A 25,420-nucleotide genomic window follows, 5' to 3' on the forward strand; every position below is an offset into this window, starting at 1 on the left:
GGCCAATGGGAAAATGGGATTAGAATAGTTGGGCTTTTTTGGTGGTGTGGACTTGTCGGGCCGAAGGACCGTTTTCTGTGCTGTAGATCTCTATGATTCTTGTACTACAGTATGGCAACATCAGTAGCCTATTGGAAGCAAGTTGCTACCCTCTGTGGCCTTGACAACGAATTAGAACTGCAGCAAGGCTTGTGACTGGTCCCCGGTGATTTGTACTATTTTACCAGAACAGAAGTTCTGTGTTTGCAGGCTGCATTCACAGACCTCTTGGCCAAGTGCCAGTCTCAAGTCTGAAAGCTTTAGAGAAATGGGATCAGGTTTTCTCCTCTCAATGGGAGGATGATGGACCGAGTCAAGAGTCTGAGCTCAGAATTCTATTTTTCCATTCTGCAACCACTTAGATTTTGTTGAGAATAATCTGAGAAGCAGAATCTCAGTTATCAGCAAATGCACAGCTTTATCTGTGCACTATACATGTGAGGGAACGGTGCAAAGAATCTTTTGTGCAACTCCAGGGCTGTCATTCTTTCTGCTGAGAGTTTGTGGCAGAATCTGAACTTGCAATAAACTGAATGGGCACTTATTGTCAAATTTCACTAGCGTCCTGGTTTATAGTAATTCTGTCATTAAGAAAGTTCCCCTGTGAATAAATTAATAAGAGGTTGTGAGGGGCAGGCACTGAGCTCTGTTGAATGAGATCACTGACTGTGTGGTTTAACGACATTCTGTGAAATTATCAGTTTGGTAATTAACCCATTGAAACTGAAAATTCTTTGTTATTGTTCCTTGGAATGTCGAAACAGAAACATCAGCTTGTTTAAAAAATGCTTTTATTACTATTTTCTGTTCTGAAAGAAATCTCCTTCCCCTGCTGCCCACCACCCCTTCCCCCCATCCCAACTTTCCTTTGTTTATGGAGCCCTAGAGGCCTGATTGTCTGATGTAAGGCCTTAGGGACTGGCTGACAGAGATTAGCATTCTCAACAAGAACCTTAATTCAATGGCAGGTTTGTAATTTTTTGGGTCTACAATCCACTGGTTTCCTGTGAAGCAAGTTGTTTAGTTTATAGTTAAAACACGGAGCCAACGGTAGGAGAATGACATGCCCACAGTCAGCTGCATTCCTGTGGAGTAGATGCACCTTTGAGAGTATTGTAACCAGCTGGGGATACAGACAATGAATTTCTAACACAGCAAACCAAAGAATCTACAATGTTGTTACAGTGTAAGAGGACACCACTGCCTTTACTGATAAGCTTGTTGGAGTTTCTAAATGAAGATTTATTGGACTGGGAAACTGTTGTCTCAGGTTTCTTTTCCTTTGTTTAGTTTCCTTTGCTTATGTACTCTCTGTCTGTCTTCCTTTTCTACTCTCTTTTTACCTTTCTCCTTTTCCTCTCTCTCTCTCCCTCCTTTTCTGTGGTGTGATGTGGGACTTTTTCTCTCTGAACATACTGTTCTCAACAATTGATTTCCGACCTCTCTATCTGTCAGTATTTTTCTTCCCTGCTTTTCTGTCCAAATTCCTTTCTATTTGTTTTTCTAAATTGCTCCCATGTTTGTTGGTTTCAGTGTTTGTAGTGTTAGCTATCTACCTTCATGGCTTTATTTTATTTCTTCCCTTTAAAAAGTTCAGTATTATCTGTTTATTTCCTGCTGTCTGATTTCTCTCTTACCTGTCTCAATAATAGTACTTTTTCTCTCTCACTTTACTCTTGTTCCTAACTAGTTTTGTTTATTTCATCTATATTTATTGCAAAAACATATGTAGACGAAAGTTTTTCCTTCTTTTCTCTTCCTAGATCTGTCTTGTGGTCAGAATTACTATAAAGTGTGTATTTCCCCCTCTCACATCTTGATCCATTCCATGCTTTTGCAGGATGGGTTTTGAGGGGTGCAGGGGGATGCTGTAAGTTGATGCTTGTGCAAACAGCACTGCAGTCCTCGAAGTGTGCCATTTTTGGGGAGGGGAAATGAGGTAATTTTTGAATGAAGTAGTCAATTGTCTGCTCTCTCAAATCGATGTAAAAGATGTCATAGTGGTATTTTTAAAGCAGATCAGAGTATTTCTTTCCTTATTGGCATCCTGGCCAATATTTGGCCCTCAATCAACATTGAGATTACTTGGCCACTATCCCATTGCTGTTTGCTGGAGCTTCATGTGTGAAAATTGGATGCCTCATTTCTTATAACCACGGCCATGTTTTGAAAATAACTATTGATTTTAAATCCCTTTGTCGTGCTCAGAGATTGTAAAAGGTATTCCATAAAAACAAGTCCATAGAGTCATACAGCACAGAAACAGACCCTTCAGCCCAACTTGTCCATGCTGACCAGATTTCCTAAACTGACCTAGTCTAGTTTGCCTGCTTTTGGCCCTTATCCCTCTAAACCTTTCCTATTCATGTACCTGTCCAAATATCTTCTAAATGTTCTATTTGTGCTTACGTTTACCATTTCCTCTGGCAGCTCATTCCATATATGCACCGCCCGCTGCGTGAAAACGTTGCCCCTCAGGTCCCTTTTAGATCTCTCCCCTCTCACCTTATCTATGCCTGTTGTGATTTTGTAAACATCTATTAGGTCACCCCTCGCCTCCCACGCTCCAGGGAAAAAAGTCCCAGCCTCTCCATATAAATGAAACCTTCCAGTGTCGGTAACGTCTTTGTAAATCTTTATTCCATGTTAAAGCAGTTAATCACGGTGAAGCCAGCAGTCCAGAGACATAATACAAGAAAGTGTAGCTTCTGAACAAAATTTTTCCATCAAGGTTTTGTCTTTAACAGCTACTTAGCCACACAAAAATGTTATTCAACACCTCAATACAGCAATTGGCAGCACATGCCATTCAAGCAATACAAAGTATATTCATGTGTCTGAAATTCTACAAAATATGAAGATGAACTGTTTTGTGTCTTTCAAACAAAAACAGAAGTTGCTGGAGAAACTCAGAAGTTCTGGCAGCATCTGTGAAAAGAAAACATTTAATATTTCAAGTCTACTTCATAAGAAGGGTCACTGGACTTAAACGTTAACGCTGATTTCTCTCCACGGATGCTACCTGAACTGCTGAGTTTCTCTAGCAATTTTTGTTTTGTTTCAGATTTCCAGCATTTGGAGTTCTTTGTTGTATTTAATGTTTCAGGTTTTTGTTTAAGTATGCAGTTAAAAGAAACTGCAATTGGCTGTATCCAAAACCCAGTCAACCATTTCCTGTCACCCAGTGAAAGGCTTTAATTGTTATTTTTGCTTTAGAAATTAATTTCACAGCAAGTTTGATTTAAAGAGCTAAAAATGTTTAGACAATGTGACTACTTGCTGGAGTAGGTTGATTGGCCTGTGATTGAAAGGGAGGTAGGAGTTTGAGTGATGTACCTCTTGGCCACTGTTACTTCCTGGAATTTGAAGATGAGAGAGAAAGTGAAGGTGCCACTGTTGTCCATTGGGACACATGTAACCCATTGTCCCTTAACTGAAGAAATGGGAAATCTGAGCCACGTGAATGCTGTTTTTAAAAGGAACACTGTTACAGAGTATCAAACATTTCTGGAGGCAGTATGAGACCTCGCGCTGCAAATGCATCTTTTTTCTAAAAAGGCCAAAGGAATTTCTGTTAAGCATCTCATCCAGTAAATAAACGCAAGCATGTGTTCATAAAGATTCTTTCATAACCGTAGATTGGTCCAAAGCACTTTACAACCAGTGAAGGTCATTAGAAGTGCAGTCGCTGTTGTAACGTATGAGAAGTGGCAGCTCAAGTTTTAGTTTTGGTGATGTGAGTCAATGGATAACTATTGGCCAGGACTCTGGGAAGAACTCGCCGCCTCTTAGAAATTCTGTCATTAGGTGTTTTGCATCCTCCTGAGAAACCAGCATCTCATTCCAAAGAGGGGCACCTCCCTCCTCAGTCAGTTCTGGAATTTCAAACCTAATTTAGGTTCGTAAGTCACTGCAGTGGGTCTTGAACCTTTGACCTTCTGATTCAGGCAAGAGTGCGATCAACTGAGCCAAAATTGATAAATATTATGCCTTTCCCCTACTCTGTCCCTCTCTCCCATTCTGCTCCTCTCTCTGTCCCTCTCCTCCATTTCTCACATGCACACGGACACAGACCCACAACCATACCTCCCTGGTTTCAATACTGAAAAGAACTGTTCACCACCATGGTGTATTATTTTACAGCAATGAGCTTGCAATCCCACTTTCCTCTCGATTACAAAGACCTCCATGACAGTCAGTTCACCCACTGCTACCTGCACCTCAGCCATTCTGCTGTTGTTATTCCCATCCGTGCTTTTGACTCCACCGAACGTAGCCTATTTCAATGCTTCTGTGGATGGCCTTCCGTCCTCCACCTTCCTTAAATTTCACCTTATCCAAAACCTCAGCCTCAGCTGCCTTTTTGTCGATTACTTCCATCAGGCCTGTCCTTACTGACCTGTATTTGATCCTCACTCTCCAGTGCCCCACATTTAAAATGATTATAATATCTGCACCAACGCCCACTCCTTGTCCATCCTCCTGCCTTGTTTCCCTCATCGGTGGCTGTGCCTATAACTACATTGGCCCCTATAATTTAAGACTCACTGCCTTCAACTTCTCCATTTACCTTATGCGTTAAGACTCTGTTCAAAGTGTACCCGTGGTCAAGCTAACACTCATCTTCCGAATATCTTCTTGACACATATCTACTTCTTGCTCCTGATTGGCACACTTTGTAGCATTTCTATGTTAGTAGTGCTCAATAAATGGGGATAGCAAGAACTGCAGATGCTGGAGTCAGAGAACAGCGTGGAGCTGGAGGAACACAGTAGGTCAGGCAGCATCAGAGGAGGAGGAGGGTCGACGTTTCGGGTCGGGAGCCTTCATCAGGACTGGGGAGGGGGGAGGGCGCTGGGAAATAAATAGAGGGAAGAGAGGTGGGGCTGGGGAAAGGTATGTGGGATGGTGATAGGTGGATGCAGGTAGGGCTAGTGGAGATTGGTCAGTAGAATGGGTGGGACGGATAGGTGGGAAAGAAGATGCACAGGTTGTGTCAAGTCAAGGAGGCAGGGATGAGACGGAGGGTTGCACGTGGGATGAGGCTGGGGGTGGGGAGATTTTGAAACTGGTGAGTTCTATGTTTAGGCCATAGAGCTGTAGACTCCCAAGGCAGAATATGAGGTGTTGCTCCTCCAGTTTGCGTGTGGCGTCATTGTGGCACTGGAGGAGGCCCAGGATGGACATGTCACCCAGGGAGTGGGAGGGGGGGGTTGCAGTTAAAACGGTTGGAAACTGGAAGGTGTTGTTGATTATAGTGTACAGAGCGCAGGTGCTCTGCAAATCGGTCACTGAGTCTACCCTTGGTCTCACCAATGTAGAGGAGGCCACACCAAGAGCAACAGATACAGTAGACCGTTGGAGAATGTACAGGTGAACCCCTGTCGGATTTGGAAAGTTTGTCTTGGGCCTTGGATGGAGGTGAGGGGGGAGGTGTAGGGGCAGCTGTAGCACCCCCTGCGGTTGCAGGGAAAGGTGCTGGGTGTGGTGGGGTTGGTAGGGAGTGTGGAGCGGATGAGGGAGTCATGGAGTGAGCAGTCCCTTCGAAAGGCAGATGGGGTGGGGAGGGAAATATTTCTTTGCTCATGGGGTTGGATTGTAGATGACAGAAGTGGTGGAGGATGATACGCTGGATGTGGAGGTTGGTGGGGCAATATGGTTGCTAATCATTTTAACTCCCATGCCACCTACCTTCCCCGAGCCCCATCCATCCTCCCTCTATTTATTTCCCAGCTCCTTTCACCCTCCCCAATCCTGATGAAGGGTCCAGGCCTGAAATGTTGACTGTCCTGCTCCTCTGATGCTGCTTAACGTGCTATGTTCCTCCAGCTCCACATTGTATTGACTAAATAAATGGGTCTGTTTTTTTAAATGGTTTTTTTTCCTCATCAGGTAAAAGCACATACAGACCACAATAAAATTGGTTTTTGTACAGAAGGCGGGATGAGGGGAGGGTAAACAACAAGTGGAGATAGAGCCCAAAGAGAGAGAGAACAGTTGGACAGATAAAGGAGTGGTTAAAGATCAGTCTGGGAGAATGAATGGCTGCTAATGGGGTCTATGTATTAGCAGCTGACAATGGGTAGAGTGTGGTAGCAGTCCATGTGATGACGAGGCCTCGTGTATGGAGGTGGGGAGAGCATGGGGAAAGGGGGTCAAGCCCTAAAATTGTTGAACTCAATATTGAGTCCAATAGACTGCAAGGTTCCCAAGCAGTAAATGAGTGCTGTTCTTCTGGGTTGCACTGAGCTTTGCTGGAACACTGCAGCAAGCCTGAGACAGAGGTGTTGGCCAGGGAACAAGGCGGTATGTTGAAGTGGCAGGCAACTGGAAGTTCAGGGTCATTTTGCAGACAGAATGTAGGTGTGCTGCGAAGTGGTTTCCCAGTTTGTACTTCATTTCCCCAGTGTAGAGGAGACCACGTTCTGACAGAGATTGAGAGGAGACTAATTTAGACCATAAAACCTACTTGATCAATGGGATCAAGTGGCCTGCCTACATGCTGTTGTAAGTGATCTGTTTACCTTGATCAGCAGGTGCAGTTATGTGGGTATTGGTGAGTGGGTGTAATGCACCTATTTTCAGCCTAACCTGTGTGGTATCTTTTGGTTAGCCCTCGAGCAGAGATTGGTGAATTGTCATCAGGAAACCCACTGGTCCTGAGGACAATTCTGAGAGTTGACACAAAGAATCAGAAGCATGTAATCACCATCAGCAGCGAAAAAAAAACAAAGTGTGGAAACGGTCAATGAATGAAGTGATGTAAACGTATATTTTCCAGGGCCTACCAATGCTGATCTGTAACCCTAGACATCCATTTCACATTTGATATGTTGCACATCAGAAATGTGCATCAATATATGTGAGAAATGTGTTTCCTCTGCCTAATTAATCTGAAATGAATTTCCTGCTTGTTTGAAATGGACTTAACACTTGACTATGTAGATACGAACAATAGGTCAATGATGTAATGCAGCCAAGTGGAAAGGGTTTAAATCCCACCTGCTGCAGAGGTGCGTAATAACATCTCTGAAGAGGTTGGTTAAAAATATCTACATCAGATGATGTTGGAGCAACTCTGAAGGGAAAAGCAAGTGGCTGGATCTCATGTAAAGTTTAAAGGTACATAATTATTATGCTGTGACTGAACAGTTACTTTGAAAAGATCTTGACCTCTATCAACCCTCTATAGTAATGTAATGAATCCAAAACCACCCACGCAACAAAACAATTATCCTTCGCTTTCAGGATTAACAGCAGAATATGGATTTGACACTAACATGGGAAGAGATCTGGTGAAATACATTAAAAGCAGAAATTGTTGGAAAATCTCAGCAGGTCTGGTGGCGTTTGTGGAGCGAAAGCAGAGTTGCTGTTTTGGGTCTAGTGACCCTTCCACAGAACTGATGGTAGCTAGGAAAATGATAGATTTTAAACAGAAGATGGGGTGGGGGGATGGGGTAGAGTAAACAATAGGTGGGGGATAGAGCCTAAAGAGAGAGAGAAACAGTTGAACAGATAAAGGAGTGGTTAAAGGTCAGTTTGAGAGAATGAATGGCTGCTAATGGGATTTATTAGTAGCTGACAATGGGTAGTATATTTTAGCAACCCATGTGATGATGAGGCCTGGTGTTTAGGAGGTGGGAAAAAGCATGGGAAAGGGGGTCCAAGCCCTAAAATTGTTGAACTCAATATTAAGTCCAGAAGTCTGTAGCGTTCCCAAGAGGAAGTGAGCAGCAAGCCTGAGACAGAGATGTCGGCCACGAAACAATGTGGTGTGTTGAAGTGGCAAGCATCTGGAACCTCAGGGTCTTTTTATTCCAGACAGAACGTAGACGTTCTGTGAAGCAGTCCACCAGTCTGTGCTTCGTTTTCCCCAGTGTAGAGGAGACCACTTTGTGAGCAGCGAATGCAGTAGACTGGATTGTGGGAAGTGCAGGTAAAGCACTGCTTCACCTGGAAGGTGTGTTTGAACCCTTGGATAGTGACGAGGGAGGAGGTAAATGGACAGGTGTTGCATCTTCTGCAGTTGCAGGGGAAGATGCTATCAGGGTGTGGGGTTGGTGGTGTTGGGAATGAAGGAGGAGTGGACCAGGGTGTCCCAAAGGGAACAGTCTTTATGAAAGGCTGATGGGAAGGGAGGGGAATATGTGTCTGGTGATGGCATCCCACTGGATGTAGTAGAAATAGCAGCTAATGATCCTCTGGATGTGGATGCTGGTGGGTTGGTAGGTGAGGACAAGGGGGACCCTATCGCAGTTGTGGGAGAGAAGAGAGTGGGTGAGGGCTGAAGTGCAGGAGATATGCCGGATCCGGCTGAGGGCCTGGTCAACTACGGAGCTGGAGAATCCTTGGTTGAGGAAGAAGGTGAAACTTGTTGAAGTTAGCATCATCAGAACAGAAACTGGGAAAATGGACTGGAGCCTTTACAGAAGCAGGGTGTGAGGATGTATAGTCACTGTAACTGTGGAAGTCAGCAGGTTCGTAATAGATATTGGTGGCCAGTCTATCCCAAGAAATTGAAAAAGAGATGTCGAGGAAGGAAAGGGAGGAGTCAGAGATGGACCAGGTGAAGGTGTGAGCAGAGTGGAAATTGGAAACAAATTTGATAAACCTTGCTAATTCTGGATGAGAGGGGGAAACCAACACCAATGATGTCATCGATTTACTGGTGAACGCATTATGGGAGGGGGGCTGGAGTAGGACTAGAACAAGGAATGTTCCGCGTATCTACAAAGCGATAGGCACAACTGGGGCTCATGCGGGTACCCATGGCCACCCCTCTGACCTGAAGAAAGTGAGAGGCATTGAAAGAAAAGTTGTTAATGGTAAGCACGAGTGGAAGAGGGTGATGGTAGATGAGGATAGTTCAGGCCTTTTCTCCATGAAGAAGCGAAGACCCCTGAGATCATCCTGATGGGTGATGGACGTGTAAAGGGATTGCATGTCCGTAGCATAGAGGAGGCAGCTGGAGCCCGCGAACTGGAAATTCTGGACCTGGCATAAAGTGTCCGAGGAATTGTGAATGTAGATGGGAAGGGACTGGACAAATCAAAGTAGAAAGAGATGAGTTCTGTGGGGTAGGAGCAGGCAGAAACAATATGTCTGTCCGGGCAGTCCTGTTTGTGGATTTTGGGAAGGAGGTAGGAACGGGCTGTGCTGGGTTGGGAGACTATGAGGCAGAGGGGAGGGGAGGGGAGATCGCCAGATGAAAGAACGTTAGTGATCTTAGTGGGTACAATGGCCTGATGTCCCATGGTGGGGCCATGGTCTAGGAGGAGATATCTGAGAGCTGGCGCTCAGCCTCTGCAATGTACAAGTTAGAATGCCAGTCAACAACAGTACCACTGTTGTCAACAGGCTAAATTACAAAGTCAGGATTGGATCTGAGATATGGTGATATACACCATTGGCCTATTATACACTGCCTGATGCCTCACTTAATTTGGATGCCCCCACCCAGGGGAAGATCTTACTTTTCTCTTAGAGTTCTCAAAGTGAGAATACTGACAAATTACAGCTTGACAAAGCACAGAATTTGTAACATTTCGTACTGCAAAAAGTTGTTTGTAGTGATAAACCTTTTCAAGTTCACAAATGAGATTCTGAAGGACTAGGACTTTATAGATTGCTCATAATTTCAGTAAATGCTATTATGAAAGTGACTTACATTGTTTATCCAAATCTCCAACAACCTATGAGGCTTTGAAGTGAAACAAAGACTGTCATTTTGTCCCCCTTCCAATCACCTTCTAAAGATGGTATCTCACATTGGGATAAGGTTTCATCAGCAGGAGAAGCTCTTTAGTATCTTTGCCAGTACCTGCAATCACTATAAGTGAACCTAATTGTTGGAGTTTAGAATGCAGTTGTGCATTGACAATGATGAAAAAGAATGAATCATATATGAAGTTTATATTCCAGGATCTGATGGGAAAATTCTTGCAGAACTCTTGGGAGTTGTGTATTTAAATTTTTATTGAAAGCTGCACCAAATAAAGTTTATGTAAGACCTTTAATTAAACTTCCTAATGTGTTTGACAGGAGCATTATAAACAAACTATGACAATCAAGCCATATAAGGGGAATTGGGTTGGATAAGCAAAAGCTTGGTCAAAGCAGTAGGTCTTCTGTAAAGGAGCAATCAATGTAAAGAGGCAGAAAGGTGTAAAGAGGGTATTCCAGAGCTTGGGTTGAGTCAGCTGAAGGTGCGGCCATCAAAGGCTAAAAAATTAGTGTCGTTAATGTACGGTAAGTTGGAAGTAAAGGATTTCAACTTTCTGAAGTAAACATTTTCGATGTATACCAGCAGATCTGCCTCGACAGTGTGACGGAGAGTAAATTCACAAAACAATTCTTGTCTTTTTCAACATCCTGAAATGCTTTGCAACCATTCACCAATTGGTGATGTCAAGAAATGGATGAATATTGGCCAGTCCACTGGGGCAGTTAAATTAATCTGACATCAGTCATTGGAGATAACTAGAATCTATTTTAAGGATGTGCTAACAGGGTATTTGGGAATTCATAAAATTCATAATATGCTTAGGAAGAGTCAACATCATTTTAAGAGATGCAATTGCATTTGAGAGCTATTGGAACATTTTGAGGGTGTAACCAGAAGAGTAGATGAAAGCAAACCAGTTGTGTTATATTTAGATTTTTCAGAAGGCAATGATGAGAGGTTATGCATAATTGGGCTGATTTGATTTGGTAGTAATATATTAGCATGGATTGAGGATAGGTGAATGGATAAAAAAAAAAAATTCAGTTGCAATAAGCAAGTAATTTTGAGGATGACTGAAAAAGTAGTGAACACTGCAGGGATCAGTGTGTATCTGAGGTTACTTAAAATGTATATAATTAATTTGCATGTTTCAATCCTGCAATTCTTTTTCCTGTCCTGCCATAGTACAGAAATGTTTACATGTTCTCGCATCATCCTTGCTTAATTTGCCCATCACTTCAAATCTATCTGCTGTTGTTCTTTTTTTTCTTTTGAGTGGGAACAGCTTCTCTGTACAGAAATATAGAAATATAGAAAATAGGTGCAGGAGTAGGCTGTTCAGCCTTCGAGCCTGCACCACCATTCAATATGATCATGGCTGATCATGTAATCTCAGTATCCCTTTCCCACCCTCCGCTCATACCCCTTGATCCCTTTAGCTGCAAGGGCCACGTCCAGCTCCCTCTTGAATATATCTAATGAACAGGCCCCAACAGCTTCCTGTGGGAGAGAAATCCCCAGGTTCACAACTCTGTGTGAAAAAATTCTTCCTTATCTCAGTCCTGAGTGGCTTACCCCTTATTCGGAGTATATGACCCATAGTTCTGGACTTCCCAACATCAGGAGCGTTCTTCCCGTAGCTAGCCTGTCCAGTCCCTTCAGGATTTAATATGTTGACATTTCGGGTCTGGTGACTCTTCCTCAGAACTCTGATTTTTCTTTACAGATGCTGCCAAACCTGCTGAGCTTTTCCAGCAAATTCTGTTTTTGTTTCTGATTTACAGCATCCACAGTTCTTTCGGTTTTTATACACTCTACACAGCCTGCTTGTAAGTTCGAAAACCTCTTATCAAGTCTCCTCTCGGCCACCTTCTCTCCAAGGAGAACTGTCCCAACTTCTTCAATCCAGCAACAATGACTTCTCTTCCCACTCCCATACCATGACGCCCAGTGTCCAGCAAGGACCTAACCTTGATCCTTTCCTGTTTCTCATCTACCCTTCAGCAATGAAAGACACAGATTCACATTTACTCTGAAGGCACCCAGAGCTTCTACATCATTATTTTTCTGGACTCCGTCACTATTGTTACGTTATCAAACACCCAGTTCTGGATGAGCAGACTTTTCCACCAAATAAATATCAGGAAGCTTGAATGCCTTGCCTTCTGTCCCTCCCTTGCAAATTCCAAACCCCTCTTGACAACTAGAACCAAAATGTTCACAACCTTTTGCTTACATTTGCTCCTAATCAACCATCCAAACCTTCACAAAGGCTACCTATTTCTACATCCATAATGTTGTTGATTCCACCCTCTCTTAGCTCATCTGCTGTTTGAAACCCTCATCCCATGCCTTCCTTATCTAACTAACTATTCCGACACAACTGGCCTCCCAATGTCTACTCTCTATAAACTTGAAGCTTTCCAAAACACTTGGCTCGTGTTCTTGTTTGTATCAAGTCAATTTCACCCAGCAACCTTGTAATTTTGAAAACCTCTTATTAAGTTTCCTCTCAGCCACCTTCACTCCAAGGAGAACTGTCCCAAATTCTTCAATCTAGCAACAATGGCTTCTCTTCCCACTCCCATACCATGACTCCCAGGGTCTTTAAGCTTTAAGCAATGACTTGATTTTGACATTCTCACCCATATTTTGAAGCCCACTCTCTACCCTCTATTATGTCCTCCAGCCCCATAGCCCCCAAGATTTCTTTGTCTCATGGCCTTCTCAGCATGTCTGCTTTTCATTGCTTCATGTCTTATGGTCACACCTCCAGTTACCTTCGTCCTAAGCTCTAAAAATCCCTCGCTAAACCTTTCTCCCTCTCCATGTCCACTTTCTTCCTTAACTTCTTCAACTTTAGTTTGGATTTTGGCCATCTGTCCTCATATATCCTCATGCGAGTTGTTATCAAGTTTTGCTTCATAACGCCCTGTGAAATTCACTGGGGCATTGTAACACTCTAATGGTGTAATGTAAATATTGTCGCAGTGGATTAGGCTACCAAGTGTGATGTATCCAAGTTTGCTGACAGTGCAAAGTTAGATGGGAAAGTAAACTCTGCGTAGGAAGCAATTTGGAGGCTGCAAAGAAATATCAGTTTGTAATTGGACAAGAGGAGAAGTGGAACTTGAGTCCACAGCCTTTTGATTTATTGGCAAAAATACTACAACAGAGCTATACTGAATACTATAATGACAATAAAGGTGTTATGTCACACTGAGAATATCACCAGAAGTACACATTTGCAGTAACTCAAACTGAGTTTTTATTACATGCTTCTGTGGGATTGATTTGAGGACCAAATTCCCTGCATGTTAATTTTACTATGGAAATTGTCAATTACTCGTTTTTCTTTACTATACTCTTTTGTTTCTTGATTCTGTTTTTTTTAGAAGAAGGAAAGATACACAGTAAAGTCCAAGGATCAACATGTTATCAGTTTGGAGGTGGATACCTGTCATTTAAGAGTAAGTGGTTCTTGTAGGTCAATTCAGGGCTGGATTTTGACAGCCTTTGTCAAAGTGAAGAAGCTAGACTCAGTTGAACCAGGATGGATGACCCAGGGGCTTAGCGAATCTATGTGGCAATGGACTTTCACAGTATGAGAGAATGTCCTTGAGTTATCAGCACAGAGGAATCAGGGCTTTAATTTGCCTGAAGTTGGATGCAGTCTTAAGTTTTGATGACATGGTGAAGAATTGGTAACTTGGCCTACAACAAGGGGGAAGTGAAAAGTTCTACCTCCATTCCCTGAGAGGCATGCCCAGTTCTGGAGATGACTTTGAAGCCGCACTCTCTCACCCCTTCATTCCCCTCACCCCCACACTCCTTTCCTCATAACCCTTATACCTCACTTGCACAATTTGGCCAGGTGACAAGACAGAAACGCCAGGCCCAATGATTGCCAAGTATGTGTGACAGTAGAAACGGTGAGAAACAGGACATCTTCCTGAATGCAAGACCTTTGAATGTCAATAGAAAAGTCTATATTTGAATATACTATTTCAAAGAATACAATATGGAGGATTTCAATATGCAGGTGGACTGGGAAAATCATGTTGGTAGTGGATTGCAAGAAAAGGAGTTTGTGGAATGTCTACAAGATGGCTTTTTGGAGCAGCTCGTGGTGGAGCCCACAAGGGAACAGGCAATACTGAATTTAGTGTTGTGCAATGTGGCAGACTTGATAAGGGAGCTTAAGGTGAAGGAACCCTTAGGAGACAGTGATCATAATATGATAGAATTTACTCTGCAATTTGAAAGGGAGACGATAGAATCAGAGGTAACGATATTACAGCTGAATAAAGGCGACTACAGAAGTACGAGGGAGGAGCTGGGCAGAATTGATTGGAAGAGAAGCCTAGCAGGAAAGACAGTGGAACAGCAATGGCAGAAATTTCTGGGAGTAATTCAGGAGACACAGTAAAAATTCATCCCTAGGAAAAAGAAGCATAGTACAGGGAGGGTGAGGCAACCATGGCTGACTAAGGAAGTCAGGGATAGCATAAAAGCAAAAGAGAAAGTATATAATGTGGCGAAGAGCAGAGGGAAACCAGAGGACTGGGAAGCTTACAAAGACCAACAGAGGGCAACAAAAAAAAAGGAGGGAGAAGATTTAAATATGAGGGTAAGCTAGCCAGTAATACAAATGAAAACTGTAAGAGTTTCTTTAGATATATAAAGGGCAAAAGTGGACATTGGACCACAGGAAAATGATGCTGGAGAGATAGTAGTGAGGAACACGGAAATGGCTGAGGAACTGAATAATTACTTCGCGTCAGTCTTCATGGTGGAAGACATGAGTAATATCCCAAAAATTCAAGAGAGTTGGGGGCAGAGCTGAGTATGGTGACCATCACCAAGGAAAAGGTGGTAGTAAAACTAATTGGCCTGAAGGTGGATAAATCGCCTGGACCATTTGGACTACACCCCAGAGTTCTAAAGGAGATAGCTGAAGAGATAGTGGAAGCATTAGTGGTGATCTTTCAGGAATCGCTAGAGTCAGGGAGGGTCCCAGAGGACCGGAAAATCGCTAACGTGACACCCCTGTTTAAAAAGGAAGTAAGGCAAACGATGGACAATCACAGGCCAATTAGCCTAACCTCGGTCGTGGGTAAGACTTTGGAGTCCATTGTAAAGGATGAGATTTTGGAATATTTAGAAGTGTATGGTAAAATAGGGCAAAGGCAGCATGGTTTCATCAAGAGGAGGTCATGCCTGACAAATCTGCTAGAATTCTTTGAGGAAGTAACGAGCAGGGTAGACCAAGGAGAGCCAATGGATGTTATCTACCTGGGTTTCAAGAAGGCCTTTGACAAGGTGCCGCACAGGAGGCTGCTGAGTAAGATAAGGGCCTATGGTGTTGGAGGCAAGGTGCTAGTATGGATAGAAGACTGGCTGTCTGGCAGAAAGCAGAGAGTGGGGATAAAAGGGTCTTTCTCAGGATGGCAGCCAGTGACAAGTGGTGTTCCACAAGGGTCAGTGTTGGGACCACAACTTTTCACTTTATACATTAATGGTCTAGAGGAAGGAACTGTGGGCATTCTGGCTAAGTTTGCAGACGACACAAAGATAGGTGGAGGGACAGGTGGTATTGAGGAGCTGGGGAGGCTCCTGAAGGATTTGGACACGTTAGGAGAGTGGGCAAAGAAGTGGCAGATGGAGTACAACGCGGGAAAGTGTGAGGTCATGCACTTTGGTAAGAAGAATAAGAGCATGGACTATTTTCTAAATGGGGAGAAAATTCAGAAAATTCAGAAGTGCAAAGAGACTTGGGAGATCTAGCCCAGGATTCTCTTAAGGTAAACTTGCACGTTGAGTCAGTAGTCAGGAAGGCAAATGCAATGTTGGCATTTATTTTGAGAGGACTTGAATATAAAAGCAGGGATGTACTACTGAGGCTTTATAAGGCCCTGGTCTGGCCACATTTGGAGTATTGTGTGTAGTTTTGGGCCCCATATCTCAGGAAGGATGTACTGGCCCTGGAGCAGGTTCAGAGGAGGTTCACGAGAATGGTCCCAGGAATGAGAAGCTGAATGTTTTAGGACTCTGGGACTATACTCATTGGAGTTTAGAAGGATGAGGAGGGATCTAATTGAAACTTACAGAATACTGAATGGCCTGGACAGAGTGGACGTTGGGAAGATGCTTCCATTGATAGGAGAGACGAGGACCCGAGGACACAGCCTTAGAGTAAAGGGAAGACCTATTAGAACGGAGATAAGGAGAAACTTCTTCAGCCAAAGAGCGGTGAATCTATAGAATTCACTGCCACAGAAGGCTGTGGAGGCCAGGTCATTGAGTATATTTAAGATTGAGATAGATAGGTTCTTGATTATCAAGGGGATCAAGGGTTACAGGGAGAAAGCGGGAGAATGGGATTGAGGAACTTATCAGCCATGATTGAATGGTGGAGCAGACTCGATGGGCAGAATGGCGTAATTTCTGCTCCTATGTCTCATGGTCTTAATACACCACACTAGTGGTAAATTGTAGTTGCTGCAGTAATATGTTATTGATGGGGGTCGGTTTGCTCAGCTGGTTGGATGTCTGGTTTGTGATGCAGAGTGTTGCCATTAGCATGGGTTCAATTCCCACATTGACTGAGATTCCTACTTTCCTCAACCTCCTCCCTCTCTGCCTGAGACGTAGCGACCCTCAGGTTAAACTGCCGCTAGTTGTCTGTCTTTAGACAGCCCAGAGAGCAGCTCTGTAGTTTGATAGGTCTATGGATAATTCTATTGTTAATAGAAAAAGCAATGGAATAGACAGCGCATACAAATTCAATAATATAGAAACAATGCATTGCGATAAATAGCCTCTTGTCTATTTCAACACACCGGATGTAATGTTTTACATTTGGGCTTGATGTCATTGATCGTAAAGTTATGTCTTTAAACATGAGTAAAGGCTTATGACGTCCTGGGAATTTAAAATGATTAATTTAGTAATAAATACTACTAATAAATCTCTACTCTTAAAATAACAACTGAACAGTTTTGGAGCAGAGCGACTAGCTTATCTCTACAGCTTACTGTGCTATCTCAATATCTCAATTGCTTTCTATTAGTTCCATGTTACTGTAATTCCATGTAGCAGTTTTTTAAAAGTTTAATATTTTTGGCTTCAGAGTATCCCAAGTACTGTTCTAAAATGTGTGCGCTTTCCTGCCTGGAGTTTATTTGCCTTTGGGGTAGTGACAGTGTGTAACATTTCAATATGCTGAGATCACAGAAATGCAACGTAAACATCCTTTGAAAGGTCATGGTGGAGGCTCTAGGTTTTGGAGCTTTCAGTGGAACTGACTCGAAGCAGCTTTGAAAATTTAACAATTTCTCCCATTTCTGCTTCTAGTACAATTGTTTGTTATCCACCTGTGTCTTGATAGCTATCTGGATTTTTCTAGTCTGATGTTTTCGCATCGGTATTTTCCCCATCTTGATTGGTTGAAGCTTTTTGATACTGGTGAACAGATTGTAAATTAGCTTTAAATCAGTCAGGACTGCACTTTTGAAGTGACCCATCCTTTTATGTAACATAAATAATTATTTGAAACAATGTTTCTCCTGTGCAAAAAAAATGACAAAAATAATTGATATTAGGGACATGAAAAGAACACAGAAACAAACTGGACACACAGATCTGTGAGAATCCAAAAAGTGGGGAAGAACAATTTGACATTCTGGGATTAAACCCTTTGCTGGAATCATTACCGGGGTGGGGGTCAATGCTTTATTTGATTGAGCGAAGGAGGCGATGGTCACAATATACCAACATTTAGGATGTAATAAAAGCAGTTGAAGGATTTAATCATCTGTAAGCAAAACCTTTTGGATTTTATCTGTCTGTCTGACTTCCTGCCAATTTCTCCTCCTCACATTTCTCACTTTGCTTGCCTCTATTTGGAGTTATTTGACTTGCTTATTTTTCTTTCTCCTGCCTTTTGTGATTTTTTTTATCATTGAATACTTTCCCCCCTTTCTCACAGTTTTTGTTAAACTTAATGAAACTTCATTGAATTAGACCCTGTGTACGAACCACTGAGAAACAGAACCAGAAGTAATTCCAACCACCCCAGCAAACCGAAGCATATAAACAACAAGCGGGACAGAACACCGATGTTACGTAGCAGGGTGACGAAACGTTTGCAACCAAACCGACTGGCTCAGCAAGCAAGTCTACAACCTCAAGCTTAATGCAGTTTATGAAATACACTTTACTGTTTCTTTGCTTGTATTGAGCATATTGTCCCTTGGACCTGTCTGGGAAAAACAGTGTAAATCTGAAATTGTTGAACTCTTGTGTTATGTGGAGTGTTGTAAAATGGCTAATTGCATGATGAGGTGCTGTTTCTTGAGCTCGGACTGAGATTTATTGGAACACTGCAGTTGACCAAAGGCTAGAAGGTCGGAGTATGTGTGGACTACAGAAATAAGATGTCAAAATACAAGGAGTTTAGGGTCATTCCTGTGGACTGAACAAAGTTGTTGTACTAAACAATGTACCAACCTGTGTTTAGTCTTACTGCTGTAGAACAGACAGCATCATGAGCAGTAAATGCAATATACCAAATAGAGGTGGCTTTAGCAATAAAGACAAAAATGTAATTTACCAGCACCCACTATTAGGGTGAAATTAGTCAGTGACTTCAGGTATCTGTCATAGGTATTTTAACTCAGAAATCCTAAATTTGCTGTTAGACATCTTCTGTTCCTCCACAAAGTACAATGGTGCAATCCTCTTTGATAGCCTTCAGCTTTGAACTGACTGCAGTGGTGTGAACTTGTAGTACTGGCTCATTTGTTCTCCACTAAAAGCTAGCATAGAGTTAAGATTCCAGTAATTGGGATTGAGTAAGTTTTTAAATGGAACAATAAGTAATCAATAATTTCAAACAATCTCTCTATCCCTCTAAATGTAACTTTTCAAATGTGGAGTCTCTTTCCTGTCGAAGTTAATAATTAATATCTTCTGTCGGTCTGTCTTTCCTCCTTCTGTTTACCCCTTCTGTATTTTCTTAGCCTTTAGTTTGTTTTCTGTGCATCATTTAAACCAAACCTATTTTTCCTTCTTTATACATTCTGGTTGAAGGGCCACACGTTTCTTGACCTGCTCGCAACGCTGATGCTATAGATCTCCTGGACTGGGCACAGTGCTGGATCAGATCCTATAATAGAGCAAGTTGGCTTTGTAACAATTGCAAAAACCTGTGGGCAGTTGAATGGAGGTGAACAGCAATCTCGATTCCATAGCAAAATTTGCACCATTGCCACAGTTTTCCTTTCAAACTTCCTGTTTGTTTTTCAGGTGGGAAAGTCATGTATTCGAAAACAAATCTGTTTTCATCACATTTCATCAAAATATAATAGACGTTTATATTTGAAGGAAATGACCAAGAAATAGATGACACATGCATACCGAAAAGCTGTAAAGTGCTGATGCATTCTAAACTACGGTATACTGACTGCAGAAGGCTGCCGCTGCCAAAGCGTGAATTAAACTGCGTTTTGGAACCATTAGTATTTATTGGACAGTATAAGGTATCAAGTAGGCTGCTTCTAATTAAAGATATTTGCTGAAGGCTTTGTGCTATGATTTACACTTGTTGATGTATTAAAGGAGTGATTGTTTCCAGGTACAAGGATAAGTGTATTTAAATTAAAGAAAACTAGAAAGAAATCTTTTATTTATATCACCTCCTTCACAACTTCAAGATGCCCTGAAGTATTTTTACAGCCAATTTGTTTACAATAAGCTGCCAAAAATAGTGATCTGTTAATGTGCAGGCAAACTCAGAGTCACAGAGTTGTACAGCACAGAAACAGACCCTTTGGTCCAACTCACCCATGCCGACCAGATATCCTAAATTAATCTAGTCCCATTTGCCAGCATTTGGCCCATTTCCCTCTAAACCCTTCCAATTCATGTACCCATCCAGATGCTTTTTAAATGTTGTAATTGTACCAGCCTCCACTACTTCCTCTGGCAGCTCATTCCATACAACACCACCCTCTGCATGAAAAAGTTGCCCCTTAGGTCCCTTTTAAATCTTTCCCCTCTCACCTTAAACCTATGCCCTCTAGTTTTGGACTCCCCTACCCTGGCGAAAAGACCTTGCTTATTCACTCTATCCATGCCCCTCATGATTTTCTAAACCTCTACATGTCACCCCTCAGCCTCAGATGCTCCAAGGAAAATAGCCCCGGCCTATTCAGCCTCTCCCTATAAGCTCAAGCACTCCAACCCTGGCAACATCCTTGTAAATATTTTCTGAATGCTTTCAAGTTTAACAACATCCTTCCTATAGCAGGGAAACCGGAATTGAATGCAGTATTCCAAAAGTGGCCTAACCAATGTCCTGTACAGCCACAACATGACCTCTAAACTCCTATATTCAATGCACTGACCAATAAAGGCAAGCGTGTCAAAAGCCTTCTTCACCACACTGTCTACCTGCCATGGCACTTTCAAGGATCTGTTCTTGATGTTTTATGTAAGATAAATATTAGCCAGGGCACTGAGCAGAATTTCTCTGCTCTTCAAAATAATGCCGCAAGATCCTTTATTTCCACCTGAGAGCAGATACAGCCTCATAAGGTGGCATGTCTGGTGCAGCACTCCCTTGGTATTTTACTGGAGCTTCAGCCTTTAATTTGTGTTCCATTTCTGGAGTGATAACTTGTATTGTAGCCTTCTGCTTGGAGATGAGTGCAATTAACTAAGCCACTGCTGACATTCTACTCATTAATGCACAATTCATATAATTGAACTTGATATCATTTTATTAACAATGCCACATTTACTGAAAATAAATCAAAGAGCTGTGGATGCTGGAAATCAGAAACAAAAACTGTTCTGGAGAAAGGTCACTGGACCTGAAACATTAACTCTGCTTTCTCTCCACAGATATTGTCAGACCTGCCGAGTTTCTACAGCAATTTCTGTTTTTGTTCCATCTTTACAGATTTGTTTGAAGAAAAGGAAGCTGTGTTAGATAAGACAAGAGCAATCCAGAACACAGTAACTGGATTGAAAGGCAGTCACTTAATTACATTTATTCCTGAACTGACCAAAACATCTGTCTCCAAGAAACATTTCAAAACTACGAGAAACAAAGAAAGTAATTGCATATGTATATAGTGTGATGTTTTTTAAAAACATGTCAGTGTTCTTTTGGAATAGTGATCCAATCCTGTGTATTTCAGAAAGCAGGCAGCAGTATAAAAGGTGTTTATGCTGTGGAGTTTATAATAAGTAATTTAAACATGGAAGATCCTCAGCTTGTTTTTAGTTCAGAATAACTGGGGATTGATTTTAGTTTAAGAAATCCAAAGATGAAAAGTTTTTAGACATTTTTGGAATCGACTGGACTAGGGTCAGAAGCAAGTATAGTTTCTCTCTTTGGAAAGGAACTTTTCAAAGCAGGTCATGAAATGTTACCATATAAGCCAAAGTTTAATTTGTACTGTTTCCAAACTGAGAGTTTGGTACGAAATCTGTGAGTTGTTAGAAGCTGAGAAAATTTAAGTTCAGTTTTTAGAGTATCACTGCAAGACCCCATAGTTCACAGGAAAGAAACAGAGAAGAATCAGTTAAGTAGGACTTCATGATTTGATGCAGGAGAGTAACGTCTCTGAACTTGAATTTCTGTAAATTGGTATTGGGAAATGACTTGCAAACTTTGTTTTTGCAAGATATTTTTCTATACCGTATGTTTAGCTTTTTTTATTTATTTTGTATAATAAATATCTGTCATGATGTTAAAGAGAATCGGCAGCCTCACGTGAATATATCTCTGTGACTGACAACCACGTTAAACAAAGAAAAATAACCATATGATCTACCATGTCAAGTTGTGTTCTAGGATCTGACTTGGCCAGTAGTGGCATTAGCTGGTATCATAACAACCGCTTTGTATGGCACTGAACTGCTCAATAACCTATTATGTACTTTTGAAATACTGTCACTATTGTTATGTAAAGAATTCTAAAGCTTCTAAACACTGGCATCTTTGCCTCTCCCTATCCTGAACCTTCTCCTGAAAAGCATGGTCTGTTGAACTCACTGTTTCTTTGAATGCAAACTGTTGTGTTCAAGCCCTCCCTTTGCCCCACTGTTAATGCAGTCACTTCATCTCTGGAATGGCCTCCCTGAAACATTTAGCTCTCCTCTTTAAAGCTTGTACTTAAATCCCACCTCTGCCCACTCATCTTTTTGGAGTAACGCACAGTATTTTTCTCTTTGAGCTTTTTTAAAAAGATGATCGCTACAATATAATTTGACCTTCCATCAGAACACAATCTCTCGATGCTGTGTTAAGGATGTGCCTGGGTATGACAATTTTCCCATTAGTAAGTGCAGTTCTTTTCTGTGTCCTTAATTTGAGTGGATCATCAAGGCTGCAACCTTTTGACATCCAGCACTTCACTCACATAATGAGGAGAATATCCATTAGAAAAATCTAACATTTCAATTTCCCAGTGCTATCAGTCCTATTTTCTTTTATTTATTCTTTAATGGGAAGTGGACATCATTCGCAAGGCCAGCATTTGTTGCCTGTGCCTAGTTGCCCTGGGAATAAGTGAGTTGCTTATTCCATTTCAGAGGGTAGTTAAGAGTCAACCACATTTCACATGAAGACCAGCCAGGTACGAAAAACAGTTTTCCCCCTTTAAAGGGTATCAGATGATTGTGCCATCATTGAAGGATAAACAGCATTGCTGTCTTGAACCTTGTCTGATGACAGGTTGCTTCAAGCAAACTTGCATGTATGATTTGAAATAATGATTCATCCTCCTCCTTCAACCTCTATCCCCATTTTGACCAAGAAATTGGATTTTCACGTTAGAAAACTACATTATATCTCTAATGATATGGGATGCTGCTGGATGTGTAATAGCAGTATTTTCCCCAAAGATATTCAGGGTTCATTAAAAAAAAAGCCTCTGTGCAAATATGTAAATTAGGATATTAAAGCCGTGAAAAGATTGACCAATCAGATGTCAATTGGATGTCTCTTGGGCTAGGTATTGCCCTCGATATAGTTTAATCCATCCCATATGTTCTAAGCTAGAGGTTGTTGGATGCTTTGGAATAGGACATGAACTATCCATTTTAAACTTTGTGTTACAGCAGTAGCCCTCCAACCTCCAACTCCCATCCCATTACCAGACACACACACACTCCAGGCTGTCACCCTGCTTCCCTCAACTAACACAAAATGATCGGAATTAAAGCATTAAGGTCATAGGGCTAGGATGTTATTGGGAATTTGGAATTTGCAGGAAACTCGGACATTGAGACTAAAAGTCCAAATGTGGCACACTGTAGGTAGGACTGCAATTGGTCACAGAAGCCTAGGACTGGTGACTGAAACGAAGAAGAGAATATGCGAATGGTCATGCCACAATGTCAATTAGCTGTAAAATCACACACTTAGAAAACCAATTGGATGCATGACACAGCAGCTTCTGCCCATTCCAGTTTTTCTGCATAACTTTTACTGCATGTGGGCTCATGTCAAATGTCAGGATGTTGGACCAAGCCCAGCTTGTAAATTGAGATTTAAACCCATGGGAAAAAAACCTATTTATGTTAGGATAGCACTTTTAAACATCATAAAATGTCTTGAGGTACTTCACAAGATGGTTATAAATTTGATACTGAACCACATCACGTTATTGATGACCAAAGGAGTAGGTTCTCAGAAGTACCTTAAACAGAGGAAAATGAGGTAACTAGGTAGAGAGCGTTAGCCAGGGAATCTGAGGTTAGGGTCTAAGCATCTGAAAGCATGACCACTAATGGTGGAACAATTAAAACCAAGTATGGTCATGAGGCCAGAATTGGAGGAGTGTTGGTATATCCAAAGGTTGTAGGGCTAGAGAGAAACGTACAGATACTGTGAAGAAAGGCTGGTAAAAGATTTTGTTTGCCTTCTTCATAGAAACTAGAGAAATTTTAATGGAAATTTTAAGAATAAGTTAAAACTCTTAAATCTTAAATAATAGGTTGCTTCTGCTGGTCAATAATTCAGTAGCAAGGGGCATAGTATGAAGGATCACAGTAGAAAAATGAATAGGGAAGTGGAATGAGTTATTTATGCTTTAAAGTGGTTATTAAGGCAGATGCTAACATTAATTAGAAAAGAAGTGTATGAGAATTTGAAAAGAGCAAAATTAGAAATATACACGGGAATTGGATTAGAGAAAATAGCTGCAGCTGGAGAATTCTTACCCACACAGGTGACAGAATCAATTATTCTCCTTCTGACCTGTAATTTCCATAATTCTATGGGAAAACATAATTGCACTCATAAACAGGATTTTAAAAGGTAGCAGTGAAAAACAATCGTTTATTCTCTAGTTTACAGTGATCAAAACCGAAAGAACTGTGGATGCTGTAAAATGATCAAAGTTTACTTGGCAGCCATGCGCTGAGTTTGAAACATAAGAAATAGGAACAGGAGAAGACCGTGTGTACTTTGAGCCCACTCCACCATTTTATATAATCATGGCTGGTCTTGGGCTTCAGTTCCACTATATCCCTTAATTCCCTGAGATGCCAAATATCTGTCTGTCCCGGTCTTAAATATATTCAGTGATGGAGTAGTCACAGTCTTCTTGGACAGGGAATTTCAGAAATTCACGGTAAAGATGTTTCTCCTCATCGAATCCTAAATGATCACCCCCTTGCAGTAGATGCTCCAGCCAGGGGAAACAACCTCTCAAGTTTAGCCTGTTGAGCCCCTCCATAATCTTGTCTTTTCCAGTTACATCACTTTTCATTCTTCTAAATTCCAGAGGTGTAGAGTCGATTTATTCAGCTTCCCATCCAACATCCCCACTAGTTTTCTTTCCAGCTGCACAGGTCTCTAAGACCTGTGAGCTGTAGTGACTTCCAGAACCAGGATTGGCACCTCACCAAATCCCTTTCGGAAATCCAAGTTTACCAACAAGGAGTAGACCATTTGGTTCCTCAAGCCTGCTGTGCCATTTGATAGTAACATGACTGATCTGATTGTAAATCCAAATCAATATTCCCATGTACACTGAGAACCGTGTATTTTAGAGGGATTTGGGCCAAATGCTGGCAAATAGGACTGGATTAATTTGGGATATCTGGTTGGCATGGACGATTGGACGGCAGGGTCTGTTTCCATGCCGTATATCTCTATGACTCTACTTCACAAGAATCTATCCATTCTGCCTTAAAAAAAAGTTCCATCACCTTTTCAGGAAGAGAATTCCAAAGCCTCCCTATGCTGTGGTGGAACATTTCACCTAAGCTCAGTCTTAAATTAGTGATTTTTTTTTTAGACAATGACCCCATTTCTTGACTGTCCAGTAAGTGGAAACTTCCTCTCAACATCCATCCTGTAAACACCCCTCAGGATCATTTGCTTCAATCAAGTTGCCTATCACTCTTTTAAACTCTAACAGATACACAAAGAACAGTACAAAACAGGAACAGATCCTTCAGCTCACCAAGACTACATTCTGACACATGACGCCTTTCTAAATTTAAAAACCTTGTGTGTATACACACCGTATCCCTGCCTATTCATTTTCTCTGTCAAGATGCCTCTTAAATGTTGTTACTGTATCTGCATCTACCACCTCCTCTGGTGGTGCATTCCAGGCACTTACCACC

General features: G+C 41.8%; 1 protein-coding gene across 2 annotated transcripts in view; it reads left to right on the forward strand.

Moving 5' to 3' along the window:
• Positions 1-25,420, forward strand: part of alg14 (ALG14 UDP-N-acetylglucosaminyltransferase subunit) — a 165,916-nt gene that overhangs the window by 126,443 nt on the left and 14,053 nt on the right. Inside the window, exon 4 of one of the 2 annotated variants that reach the window (XM_048602368.1) lies at positions 13,162-13,236. The exons of the other annotated variant lie outside the window; for it this stretch is intronic. Coding sequence (XP_048458325.1) covers positions 13,162-13,236 — 75 coding nt within the window. The remainder of the gene's footprint in view (positions 1-13,161; positions 13,237-25,420) is intronic. 2 annotated transcript variants of the gene reach the window in all.

The sequence above is a fragment of the Rhincodon typus genome, chromosome 10, assembly GCF_021869965.1.
Source record: "Rhincodon typus isolate 14 chromosome 10, sRhiTyp1.1, whole genome shotgun sequence".
NCBI classification, from domain to species: Eukaryota; Metazoa; Chordata; class Chondrichthyes; order Orectolobiformes; family Rhincodontidae; genus Rhincodon; species Rhincodon typus.